The sequence below is a fragment of the Neofelis nebulosa genome, chromosome 5 (assembly GCF_028018385.1).
Source record: "Neofelis nebulosa isolate mNeoNeb1 chromosome 5, mNeoNeb1.pri, whole genome shotgun sequence".
Taxonomy (NCBI): domain Eukaryota; kingdom Metazoa; phylum Chordata; class Mammalia; order Carnivora; family Felidae; genus Neofelis; species Neofelis nebulosa.
In genome coordinates, this window is record NC_080786.1 from 44,297,694 (window position 1) to 44,311,523 (window position 13,830).

The 13,830-nt window shown below is 38.9% G+C and overlaps 1 protein-coding gene across 1 annotated transcript in view; it reads right to left on the reverse strand.

The window, feature by feature from the left end:
• Window positions 1-7,046: 7,046 nt before the first annotated feature.
• The window catches only part of WWTR1 (WW domain containing transcription regulator 1), a 136,098-nt gene continuing 129,314 nt past the window's right edge, over window positions 7,047-13,830 (reverse strand). Inside the window, exon 7 of the mRNA XM_058730192.1 lies at window positions 7,047-10,467. Within this exon, the coding sequence (XP_058586175.1) occupies window positions 10,283-10,467 (185 nt within the window). The 3' untranslated portion in view covers window positions 7,047-10,282. The remainder of the gene's footprint in view (window positions 10,468-13,830) is intronic.

Sequence of the window (13,830 nt, forward strand, 5' to 3'; positions counted from 1 at the left end):
GCTCTAATGTCAGTTCTTAATACATTTGAGCAAGGGCCCCATATGTTCACTCTGCACTGAGTCCCACAAATTATGTAGCCAGTCCTGCCAATGAGTACAAGATGCATCCTTCCCAACTCTCTCAATTTGCTGGGATTTTCCCAATTTTAATACTGAGAGTCCTGAGTCTTGGGAAACCCTTCCATCCCAGGCCAGCCAGCACACTTGGTCACCCTACTTCTGGTCCTCAAACTGCAAACATATGAGGCATGTGTCACTTTGTTCAATTATTAATATGACGTAATGACTTGCAAGCAGGAGAGTCCATTTAGGACCTACAAAACTTCATGGTAAACTCTGTGACCCCTGCAAATTATTACTTCCAAACACAACTTATATATCTCTGTGAACCACAGTTAAGGCTTTATCATCTCACTTTTAAGTTACTACAAGGGACCTATTTCAACAGACAGCCTACAGGAAAGAACTGCAAAATCTAAGGTCAGTGGAAGGGTTTCAGTGAGTCTATGAGCCATCTGGAACTAAGTGCAAAATGTGTGTGTGAGCATCTTACTGTGAACACCTAAAGCTTTGATCAGTTTCTTAAAGCCTTCAGAGACAGGGAAAAAAATAAAATGCATTGGCTAATTGTTTTTGTGAATCTTGAAATTTGGGAGCATTCCAGAGAAAGTTCTAAGGAGTTCTGATGTGAGGACCTGAATGTACCTTCTGAGGCATGCCTGGAATGAATCTATTCTGTTTTAGGGCCAGAATTCACAGACCCATCTCACTCCAGTGACTAGAAATTCATCCAAAAAAGTCTAACATGACATAATGTGTCTGATCTTAATTCTAAATTCATTTTAATCCATTATATATATTTAACTATTCTGGGCAGCAAGACAGATATCATAAATTTTCTAGATTTTAACCTTACATGTACAATACCTTCATATGTGCTCTCAATGGAAGATAAGTAAATTATATACCTAGGAGCTTTGATATCCACACAATATTAATCATAATTTTTAAAAATCAGTGTCCAAAGGGAAAAAAAAATCTTAAGTTTGGCAGCTACAATTTTTTTAATTGGAAATACAAATACATGAATTTTTAACATTGCAATCCTAAAAGAAAAAAAAATGGAAACTTGGATACACTATAAACATGAGTCCCAGTTCTGAGCTAGTGTGGCTGCAATGCCTGTCACCCCATCAATTGGTGACAGATTTGTTTACTCAACTAAATCATCTAGAAAGTCCCTTCCCTCCTATTTTGCAACCCATCTTCCCCACGTGTCACCTCTGAAACTATTCACTTACTTGGGGAATACAATGTGCCAAAAAATTAACTCACTCAACAAATTTACTGGGCATCCACCATGATGTGGGCATCGCCGTAGGGACTGGAGATACAGTGGTTGTTCAGTAAAACAGACCAAGTGACCAGCCTCATGCCTTTATTAATTTACATTGCCACCAACAGTGCACTAAGTGTCCCCATTTCCCCAAATCCTAGCTGATGCTTCATGTTACCAGTCTTCAATTTTGCAATTTGCTAGAAATGAAATGGTACAACATTACTATCTAATTTCCATTTTCCTGATTAGTAATGAAGTTGGCAAGTTATTTAGCACCCAGTTTCCCATCCTATACACTTTCAATTCATATCTTTGGCCCATGTTTCTATTAGACTGTTTTTCTCATTTGACATGCAAGAGCTTGTTGTATATTCTAGATAGTATCTTAGGTCGCATTCTCTGAAGCAAACCCTGATACAAGGACTCATGGACAAGTGACTTACTAAAGAAGCATTACTTAAGAAAGGATTTTTCAAGGGAGTGGGTATTTACAGGGGAAACTGGTAAGAGAGTGGGGAAACAGGACAGGAAAGGGAAGGAGACAAGAGTGTGCTCTCAGGCCAAGTCCTAGAGAAGGCAGTCTCTGCCTGATCCCACAGGGCACTTTGAAATAGAAGTTACATAGCCTCCTATCATTGGCTAAAGGTCTTGTTGTAAAATATAAATTCGTATGCATCTAGCTCGCTGCATGTGTGGGGGCAAAGTGACTGCAATCCTTTTAAAAAGAGCCACAGATGTTAGCTGTTGGAAGCAAAAACGCATCAGGGTGGGGGATAGGAGGCATAAAACAGTAAAAAGGAGTCTACGGTGATCTAGGTGGAGAGCTGACATCACTCCCTATAGCATTATGAAAATATCATTCAATTACACTATTAATTCAAGAAATACAAACTGGGGGGGGGGAGATACAAATTGTAACAGTAAGATGTTTTCTACCTACGGTATTTGCAGATTTAAGAGTTAGTAAAAAGTTCTCACCACAAAAAAAGAAATTGTAAGTATGTGAAATGACACATGTATTAACTAACCTTACTGTGGTAATCATTTTCCAACACATACATAAATAAAATCACTCCATTGTCCACCTTAAACTTACATAATATGTCAAATATATCTCAGTAAAGTTGGAAGAAAACCAGAAAAAAGACTACTTTGTATAATACTTATTGATAAAAATAGAAAATACATTTTTCATTCAATGTTTGAACTCTATATATTCTACATTATCTTCCCAAATGCTTTATGGAATGTATAGTGGGAAAGAAACCAGAAAATGTTAATATTTTAATCAAATTTGATTATTTTTTTTTAATTTTATTTAAAATTTATTCTTTATTTTGAGAGAGAGAGAGAGACAGCATGAGTGAGAGGGGCAGAGAAAGAGGGAGAGAGAGAATCCCAAGCAGGTCTGTGCTGTCAGCACAGAGCCCAATGTGGGGCTCGATCCTACGAACTTTGAGATCATGACCTGAGCCAAAATCAAGAGTTGGATGCTTAACCGAGCCGCCCAGGCACCCCTGATAATTTTTATTTTTGAAACCGCATGTTTGTAAGAAGACTTCTCAATCTTGAAAACAAACAAACAAACAAGGCAACATTCAGCTCCAGATTGGCAATGGTGAGACAGGCCTTTGTGTCTGTTGTTACTGGAAGTATAAATTGGTACAGTCCTTTTTTTAAAAAAATATTTGACAGAATCTATAAAGTTTAAGATCACATGATGTAATTGGGGCACCTGGGTGGCTCAGTCGGTTGAGCGTCCGACTTTGGCTCAGGTCATGATCTCACAGTCTGTCAGTTCAAGCCCCATATCGGGCTCTGTGCTGATGGCTCGGAGCCTGGAGCCTGCTTCCGATTCTGTGTCTCCCTCTCTCTTTGCGCCTTCCCTGCTCATGCTCTGTCTCTCTCTGTCTCAAAAATAAATAAAAACATTAAGAAAAAAAAATTTAAAAAAAAAAGATCACATGATGTAATCATTCCTTTCCTATTAATTTATCCTTCAGCCATACTCACACGAGAACAGGCTGTTTACTGCAGCACTATCTTGTAAACGCAAAAACTAAAAAGAATCAACTGGCTAGCAGTAGGGGACACCCATACAAAATATTAGTTGTTGTTAAAAATAATCCAGTATATTGAGGCGCCTGGGTGGTTCAGTTACGCTCTACTGATTTCTGCTCAGGCCATGATCTCATGGTTCATCAGTTGGAGCCCTGCATCTAGCCCTGTATTGGGCTCTGTGCTGACAGTATGGAGCCTGCTTGGGATTCTCTCTCTCTCCCCCTCTCTCTTGCCACCCCCCCACCCTCTCAAAATAAATAAATAAACTTAAAAAAAAAAACAGTCCAGTATACAACTATGTGTACTGGCATGGAAAGATACCCATGAAGCATTGGATGTATTTGTTCATACTGTATAGCCCTATGCAAATGACTTAACCTCTCTAAACCTCAACTTCTGCATCCATAACATGAGGATAATGTTAATGAAATGATAGGGCCACCATGCAGATTACATTAGGTAATATACATCACGTGTTTTGCATAGTGCTTGGCGCATAGTAAATGCTCAATAACTACTAGTCATATCATTATTATTGTTAAGAGAAAAAAATGAAGGCTTGAAAACAGCATGTATAATTGTTTCTCTTTTGGTAAAAAAATACAACCTACATTATAGGAAAAGATCTTACATAATTTTTAAAGTGTGAGACTTGGGGGATAGAGAAATTTCACTTTTTTACTTTATACGTGTTGGTACTTGTAACATTTTCAAATTGAGCACATTACCTTAGAAGTGATGAAATACTGTTTTTTTTAATTTTTTTTTTTTTTAATGTTTATTTATTTTTGAGACAGAGAGAGAGCATGAACGGGGTAGGGTCAGAGAGAGGGAGACACAGAATCCGAAATAGGCTTCAGGCTCTGAGCTGTCAGCACAGAGCCCGATGCGGGACTCGAACTCATGGGCTGTGAGATCATGACCTGAGCCGAAGTCGGCCGCTTAACCGACTGAGCCACCCAGGCGCCCCGGAAATATCGTTTTTGAAAAGAGTACATGAGGGGCACCTGGGTGGCTCGGTTGGTTAAGCATCCAACTTCAGCTCATGTCATGATATCACAGTTCATGGGTTCGAGCCCCACATTGGGCTCTGTGCTGACAGCTCAGAGCCTGGAGCCTGCCTCAGATTCTGTGTCTCCCTCTCTCTGCCGTTCCCCCACTCATGCTGTCTCTCTCTCTCTCTCTCTCTCAAAAATAAACTTTAAAAAATTTTAAAAAGAATACATGAAACTACATCAAAATAAAAAGTACCTGCACAGTAAAGAACACAACCAGCAAAAGTCAAGACAACCTTCTGATGGGAGAAGATACTGGCAGATGATACATCTGACAAACGGTTAGAATCCAAAATAAAGAACTTATACAACTCACACCAAAAAAATGAATAATCCAACTAAAATGAGCAGAAGATGGGGCGCCTGGGTGGCTCAGTCAGCTAAGCATCAAACTCTTTGTTTCATCTTGGTAGTGATCTTGCAGTTTTGTGAGATCAAGCCCCATTTATAGCTCTGTGCTGATAGTGTGGAGCCTGCTTGGGATTCTCTCCTCCTCTCTCTCTGCCCCTCCTCTGGCTGTGCTTTCTCTCTCTCTGTCTCAAAATAAATAAATAAACTTTAAAAAAAAGTTTATAAAAAAATTTTTTTTAAATGAGCATAACACATGAACAGACATTTCTCCAAAGAAGACATCCAGATGGCCAAAAACACATGAAAAAATGTTCAACATCAATAGTTGTCAGTGAAATGCAAATCAGAACCACATGAAGTATCATCTCATACCTGTTAGAATGGCTAAAATAACACAGTAAGTGTTGGTGACAATGTGGAGAAAAGGAACCTTCGTGTATTGCTGGTGGGAATGCAAACTGGTGCAGCCACTGTGGAAAACACTATGGAGGTTCCTCAAAAAATTAAAAATAGAACTACCTTACAATCCAGTAGTTCCACTACTGGGTATTTACCCAAAGAATATGAAAACACTAATGTGAAAAGATACTTGCACCCCTATGTTTATTGCAGCATTATTTACAATAGCCAAGATATGGAAGCCCAAGTGTCCATCCATAGATGAATGGATGAAGAAAAGGTGATGCGCACACACACACACACACACACACACACACACACACACACACAAATTGGAATATTGCTCAGCCATAAAAAAGAATGAAATCTTGCCATTTTAAGTGACATAAGTCAGAAAAAGACAAACACAGTATGATTTCACTTATATGTGGAAATTAATACACAAAAAAAGAGACAAACCAAAAAACAGACTCTTAACTATTAGAGAACAAACTGATGGTCACCAGAGGGGAGGTGGGTAGGGGGATGGGTGAAATGGGTGAAGGGCATTAACAGTATACTTACCGTGGGGTGCCTGGATGGCTCAGTAGGTTGAGTGTCAGACTTCAGCTCAAGTCATGATCTCACAGTTCAGGGGTTCAAGCCTCGTGTCAGGGTCTGTGCTGACAGCTCAGAGCCTGGATCCTGCTTTGGATTCTGTGTCTCCTTCTCTCTCTCTGCCCCTCCCCTATCATGCTCTGTCTCTCTCTTTCAAAAATAAATAAACATAAACAAAAAAATTTTAGAAAAATAAAAGTATATTTACTGTGATGAACACTGAGTAATGTATAAAATTATTGAATCACTACATTGTACACCTGAAACTAATACAGCACCATATATTAATTGTCCTGGAATTAAAAAAAAATTTTTTTTTTAATTTTTAAAAAAAGAATGTATGAGACTTAAGACTCTGGAGTGTTGGTAAGCTGTTTCCACCACCATCTCTCCTTTCTGCTGGTTAGCTTCTGCTTGAAAATATTCTTCTGCTGAGAGTGCTGTCCCCTAATTTTCTGTGGAGTGGACAAAGTTATTACAATAGTGAGAATCAAGGGACTCAATGGAGAGAGAAAATACACTGTCACAAGCCCACACTCAGATAAGCTGCTTTTAGTTTTGAAACAAGAAGCCACACTATATTGTTAATAACACAGGAAAGACTGAGAATCTTATAGTTTTTTTTTTTCTCCCTCTTCCTGAAATATCCACCCCTACTCGCTCCACGAGGACAACTTTTTGTTTTATGTTTATTTATTCGTTTTGAGAGAGAGAGAGAGAACACCCACGTGCGCAAGCAGGGGAGGGGCAGAGAGAGAAAGGGAGAGAGAAAGAATCCCAAGAAGGCTCTGTGCTGCCAGGGCAGAGCCCGAGGTGGGGCTCAGTCTCCCAAACTGTGAGATCGCGACCTGAGCCGAAACCGAGAATCAGACACCTAACTCACTGAGCCACCCAGGCTACCTGAGCATCTTATAGTTCTGACACCTCAATCAAATCGGTGAGGGTGTTAGAAGGGCAGTGTACTTTTTAAAAAATTATGTATTTATGTATATATAAATTGTACATATAACATATAAATTACATACACACTAAAAAATCTCAGTGGATTGCTTCACATAAAGTGGGAACCAGAATTCCGTGGATATTTAGAATATCGAAGACCAGACATCTGAGCCAAAACAATGTCGGCCCACAAAATTTTCTTTTCTTTCATTGTCTGCCAGGAGGGTTACATAAGCTTTTCTTCAGTACCACTCAAAGCCTTGAGTAAAAGGAACGCACACAAATAATGAAAAGACAAAGGCTCCAAGTGGAAATTGAGTTGTATTTATTTTTCTTATACAGAATCAGAGAAGTAAAAACCAGTACCAAACTCCAGGTAAAATGGTTTGATATGATTGATTTGGCTGCATACCTTCTGTACGCACAGCATTCTAAATTAAAAATAAACACACATATGTCGTATTACAAAATGTAGAAGTAAATTTTCTTAAAAAAAAAAAAAAGTTAAAAGTACTAGCACATAAATGATGTAGTGTTTTAGGGAAACGGTCTCTGTCAATCGCCTATTTTCCCAGTGAAATTAATCTACAATTTCCTTTTTTAACAGCTTATTTTTTTTTCTTCAGAAAAGTTGTACTTTCAGAAGTTACTGTCTAACTATGTCATGAGAACACAACTTATAATTAGCAACGCTTCTCTCACCTTCTACAGAGAGCTTTTCTACCACGCTGGGGTCAACAGCACCCACCCCACACACTGAATGTCCCACTCTGTTTAACCTGCCTCCCTGATGTGGCGATCAGTGAAAGAAAGGGCCTTTCACATCCTGAATACTATGGGGAAACACTAACAATTAGTTAGATTTAGTAGAATTGCAAATAGGTTTTGACAATGTATTTACCTCAAGAAAACATGTTTTATCAGGAAAAAAAAAATACCTGGAAAGAAAGATCTCTGAAATTATTTTTCCATTTCAATTGTTAATATGCCTTTTCTGTGGCACAGGTATTGGATGAAATGTTGAAATTTGCTGATTTAGGACTAAAAAGACTAGACATCCTGGCATTCTTTTATAATAAGAAATATAAATAGCACCTTGTCATGAATTCTGCAGGGATTTTAACACTTACAATAATAGGAAATACCCTTTAAAAAGTTGTTCTTACGTTTAGATTTCTAGCTTTAGTGTTCTTTAACAAAGGCCATATTTTATGGCCTTAAAAACAAAACAAAAAATTACATCTGGCTTTGTCTATTAAGTAAACACGTAGTCACGGTTCATATTTAATTCTGGAAAAATATTTGTTATGTTCATTAATAAATGTTCCAACTAATTTCACTAAAGAAAAATTCTTCTAGTAGTTTCTAATGCCACAAGCTTACTAGGAAATTACTTCTAAAAATTGATAATACAAATCATCGATGTTTTAACTACTTTAAAAAAGAGGGATATCTGTTTCTTTTACACTTAATAAGCTGAAAATGAGTCTATAAAAATATTTTAAAAAAATACAGTAACACTGCTCAGTTTCGTTAGGTCCCTTGTTTTTTGTTTTTCTTAGAAAGAATGTACAACTCTTACTGCTCACAAAAGAGAAATAGTGCTCCCTTCAATTTAGTAGCAACATAAACATCTACCCCTGTCTCTCTCAGAGCGCTTAGAGAGAGAAGGAATCAGAAGAACATAAACCATGGGTCCTTCGGGGAAAAGAAATCACTTCATTGTGTCGGAAGCAACAGCGGGCGTTATGCTCTTGTCCACAGACACGCTCAGCATCGTGGACAGGGCAACACCAGCCCTTCCCCTCCTTCTTCCACATAAAGTGCACCAAAGCCTTTTCTCCTACAACAGAGTCTACTGGTATGAAAGTTGTAGTAGAAAATTGTTGCTTTGTTCGTTCGGGGCACCTCTCTGACCTCCTGCTTGTCTTGCTTCTGGGGTATCATCACTTGTCAATGTCCGTTTCACATCTAGTCCTTTCCACTATATACCTTGACTTTACTACTTCATCTCTGACCTTTTCACTTGCCTTCTTTCCAACAAGATAAAATGTATTCTGTCTGTATTCTGGTAGATTGGAAAGGATCTTATGGAAGATCCCCAATAGATAAGCCCCCATGGGAATTGAAGGTTCCTCTCAGAGACCTGAATTATTAATGTCTTTCAAAAAAGATATTAAATTCATAGATTATAAATAATGTCAGTTCAAAATATTAAACAATCGAGGACTTCATCAGCAATGCAGGCAGAGGTACGTGCCGGCTGAACCTGATGCTCTCTCTCAGTCCTTAAAAGCTAATAAAAAATGTTTTTGGTTACATAAGAGGTATTGAGTACATATTTCATGCCTTTTTATACCAACTGTAGCAAACAGGGTTAGGATAACATACTTAGGAATCAATTTTACTGAATTCAGAAACATACGTCTCCACCATACACCCTCAGAGGGCATTTTTTTTTTTTTACACGTCAGTCAGAGATCTGCTTCATCCTTCAAACAGTTTCATAGATAAGATTATTTAAACACTTGAAATCTTGAAAGCAAAACTGATAAGCCTTCAGAATTTGAAAAGCAACAGTTTCCTGTGTGTGCCATCAGTTTGAAAGCTATGTATGTTGTCCTGATGTCTTCAGAACAGCTTTTCAAAAGACAAAAATACAGTTGCCACTGATTTATCAAAAACGTTTGGCTGCCCTTTGTCGTCGCTACAAAATGATTGTGCTGTATAAAAGAAACATCAAATTCTAAGCTGCAATTAAAAAAAATCCAACCTGTAATTTAAAAAAAGTTTTGTTTAATAAATGCTCATCATTAGTACCAAACTGGTCTCACGTTCCTGCTCCTCTCCTGCTAGAAGGACAAGTTGTCTAGACGCTACGCAGTAGAGTAATGATAAAGAACAAAGTACAAAAGACCATGTGTGCCTTTGCAAATACAGAGTAAAAGAACCATCAGGACCAGCATGGATTCAAAACTACATTGTATTCCATACAGCAGAGATCTACTATCAATACAATGATTTTTAAAGCTCAAGTTAAATAATTTTTTAAAGCATTTGGTACTACTGTCATCAATACAGTTTTTGAAACTGTAAATCGGGTTTAATTTCATGTACATTTCCTGGACCGAGCCGCCTGTCACAAGTCACTGCCTGTGGTCAGCTTTCTGTGGCTTATAATCAATTGACATATAAATTTCAACTAACACCCCTAAAGCTTAGTCATGGGGCAGCAGATAGAAAAACAGAGAAGCAATTCTGTGTAATCAATTCTGCAGAAACAATTCTGCACAGCCCCGGATTCACAGGAATTCGGGCCTGCAGAAAATGAAAATAGAGTATTTATTTATTTATGTTTCACTTGAGTTACTGTCAAATCCAGGCGATGATTAAACTGGCCACATGGAAAGGAGGGAGGGAGCATTGAGTCATGGAGGCAGAAAGTGGTATACCTGCAGACTTACTCTGCTCCATTGCTTTTTCCAAGAGGCCCAGGAAATGTCGGGTCATGGCTGCATCCAAGTTACAATGGTACTGATTACAGCCAGGTTAGAAAGGGCTCGCTTTTGTTGAGAGCAGACTCTACATCATTGAAGAGGGGGATCAGATCTTCAGATTCCAAAGTTCCTAGGTCAACGTTTGTTCCCGGAAGACAATCAAGAAAATCGGGGAAACGGGTCTGCTGAGGATTGATGTTCATGGGTGTCTGTCCTGCGTTTTCTCCTATAACAGAATAAAAGGTGACCATTTTAATTCCTTTAAGTTCTTGAAGAGCTGACAGCTCTCATATCATTAACACAGTCCTTACATTGAAACAGAAGATTATACTGCTACCGGTCTAAAACAGTTCATCTCTGAAAATTGTCAGCTGCCACGTTACTGAAACTGAGTTTGTGGGTGCTCGCTCAGAAGATATGCAGATGGAGAGTGCCTGGGTGGCTCAGCCGGCTGAGTGTCCGACTTGGGCTCAGGTCGTGATCTCGCGGTTTGTAGGCTCAAGCCCCATGTCGGGCTCTGTGCTGACAGTTCAGAACCTGGAGCCTGCTTCAGATTCTGTGTCTCCCTCTGTCTCTCTGCCCCTTCTCTGCTCGCGCTCTGCCTCTCTCTCTCTCTCTCTCTCTCTCAACAAACAAACAAACAAAAACATTAAAAAAGGGGTGGGGGAGAGGGATGCAGGTGCTGGGTGAATCCTTCCCTCCTGGGTAGACATGTGCAGGATGGATAAGCCCAGCAGATAGCAAGGCACTGTGGATCCGACCTGTGATCTGCACCTTCCCATGACAGCTACATGAAGAGCTATTTTGTGAAAGGCTAGAGAGGCCCTCCCTGTAATAAATACCTTACTACAGAGCTATATTCTAAGGATTTAATTGTAAGCGTATATTTATCCACGTCATCCCTCTTTATGCTCAAAGACAGTACTGAGGAGTTTCCTTTCACCATGTTATTAAAAAGCTGTCTTCATTGATGGCTCTAGGGATCATTTTAAAAGTATTTTATAAGGTGAGTTCTGCAAGAGAGAAGGAGAGGGAAGATCCCAAGCAGGCTCTGTGCTGCCAGGGCAGAGCCCAACAGGGCACTCAAACTCACAAACTGTGAGATGACACTTGATCCGAAACCAAGAATCGGACACTTCACGCAATGAGCCACCCAGGCACCCCTATTTTTTTCTTTTTTTTTTCAACGTTTTTTTTTTTTTATTTTTTTTTTTTTATTTTTTTTATTTTTGGGACAGAGAGAGACAGAGCATGAACAGGGGAGGGGCAGAGAGAGAGAGGGAGACACAGAATCGGAAACAGGCTCCAGGCTCCGAGCCATCAGCCCAGAGCCTGACGCGGGACTCGAACTCACGGACCGCGAGATCGTGACCTGGCTGAAGTCGGACGCTTAACCGACTGCGCCACCCAGGCGTCCCTACCTATTTTTTTCTAAAACAGGAAAAACAAGTTTATCCTCAATAATAATATCTTTTTTTTTTTTTAATGTTTTATTTATTTGTGAGAGAGAGAAAGTGACAGAGCATAGGTGGTACTGGGTAGGGACAGACAGAAAGGGAGACACAGAGTCCAAAGCAGGCTCCGGGCTCTGAGCTGTCAGCATGGAGCCTGACGTGGGGCTCAAACTCATGACCCACCAGGTCATGACCTGAGCCGAACTCAGATGCTTGACCAGCTGAGCCACCCAGGTGCCCCAATAATAATATCTTTCATCACTGTCTAATATCCATTTAGATTTTGTCTTGTATTATTATATGTCCTGAGTTTTCTTGTCTTCATAAATTCTCTCTTACCCTTTTTCTCTGTCTCCTGCCGGTTACGTAGCAGCTTACAATTCTCTTTGCTTGCATATTTAAAAAACGTTTGTCAAGAAGATCTACGTCCCATGATATAAGCGAGCACAAGGTTGATAACAATATTTTGAGGAATTTGTTTGGTTGACATGATCTGCATGTATTAATTGTATTTTTTTCAGTCTATTGCATACCTTACCATTGTCTCTTAAAATATGTTGTATAAAAAAATAATAAAGTAAGTCCTGCGGATCACCCATCCTCCACATACACACACACCTGGCACCCCACAACTATCTACTTTTCTCACAATGCATATGAGTCACACTGCACGTGAGCATATTAAGGTTCTGAGAAGTCTTGTTGTAAAGAAACTGGTTTTATTTTGTTTAGGCCACTATTACCTAATAAACCCATTTAATCATCCAATCCTATTTTGGCAGAATTTATACCCTAATGGAATTGGAGTCCACAGAACACAATTGAGAAAATGCTGTCCTAGAAAAATGAGATGCCTGGGATATGACACGAACGACACATGTTCTTTATGAATAATACTGTAGGAGAAAATGTACTGACCTTGGTGGCAGTGGACTGAGCTTTTTAGCTGTGTGACCTTAGACACACTTAATTTGTCTGAATCTCAGTGTATCCAACTGAAATTGGGGCTGTAGGTATCTTCTTCCCACAATGGAATAAAGCACCATATAATGTCTGGTTCCAGGAATCACTCATATATACAAACTTATACAAATACCCACATACAATAACTATTGATTATGCTGAGAAAGAAAAACCTGGGAACTCCGTCACTGTTGCTTACACAATATCAGAACGACTGATTAATTCAAATAGCCCTGATCAATTTTGAAGGGATAAAATAGACTTCAGAGACTGAGGGGCATCGTTAACTAAGGCCAGCTTCCACCCCAGAAGCATTTGTAAGAAACTTGTTAGATTAGCTTTTGTGTCTTGTAAGTACATTAGCCTTTCTAGAAAGGGTTCACAGAAATTTCATTATTCTGAGCAAAACCAGAGAAAATTCATTCTAACCATATGCATTTACCAAGGAGAAAAATCACATCTTTCTGAGTGATGAGGGAAACATAATCAAACTTGCATTTTGGTGATAGTAAAGTTTAATGGCTCGTCTATAACTCATACAGTCTCAGTGACTCTTGGCAATATTTTAGAGGACTTTCTTTGCAAAAGGCAGTAATTTGAAAAATTAAATCACATTTGACATGCCCTCAATATAGTGTTACTGATAATGAAAAACAGTATCAAAATAGAACAGAAAACCTAAAATAACTTTTACTACCCACTGGAATGTAACAGATGGAAACGAGGCTTACAAAAATGACCTACCCTGAAAAACTATCTGATCTAAAATGCTGGGTGTCGTTTTTCCTCATCTCCAGTTAAAACCATTCATCTCTATTGATTTCCCATGAAAATGTTGTCATAATAATACATTTTACTTTAGCCAAACACAATCTATTTTAAAGAATTTCTGTTATCCTTTCTTCTCAGACATGGAAAGCATGAGGAGACTAGTTATAAGAACCTTCACTAAGGTTAACAATTTTAAAATCACTCTCTTTGGACCAATTTTGCAATCTCGGAGGGATATTTTTGGCCCTTGCCGTTTTATACATTTAAAAAGTGGGAGAGACAAAAAAACCAGGCAATTCTTAAAAAGATACGTTCTTCCGATTCCTTCTCTCTCTAAGCGCTCTGAGAGAGACGGGGGTAGATGTTTATGTTGCTACTAAACTGAAGGGAGCCCTATTTCT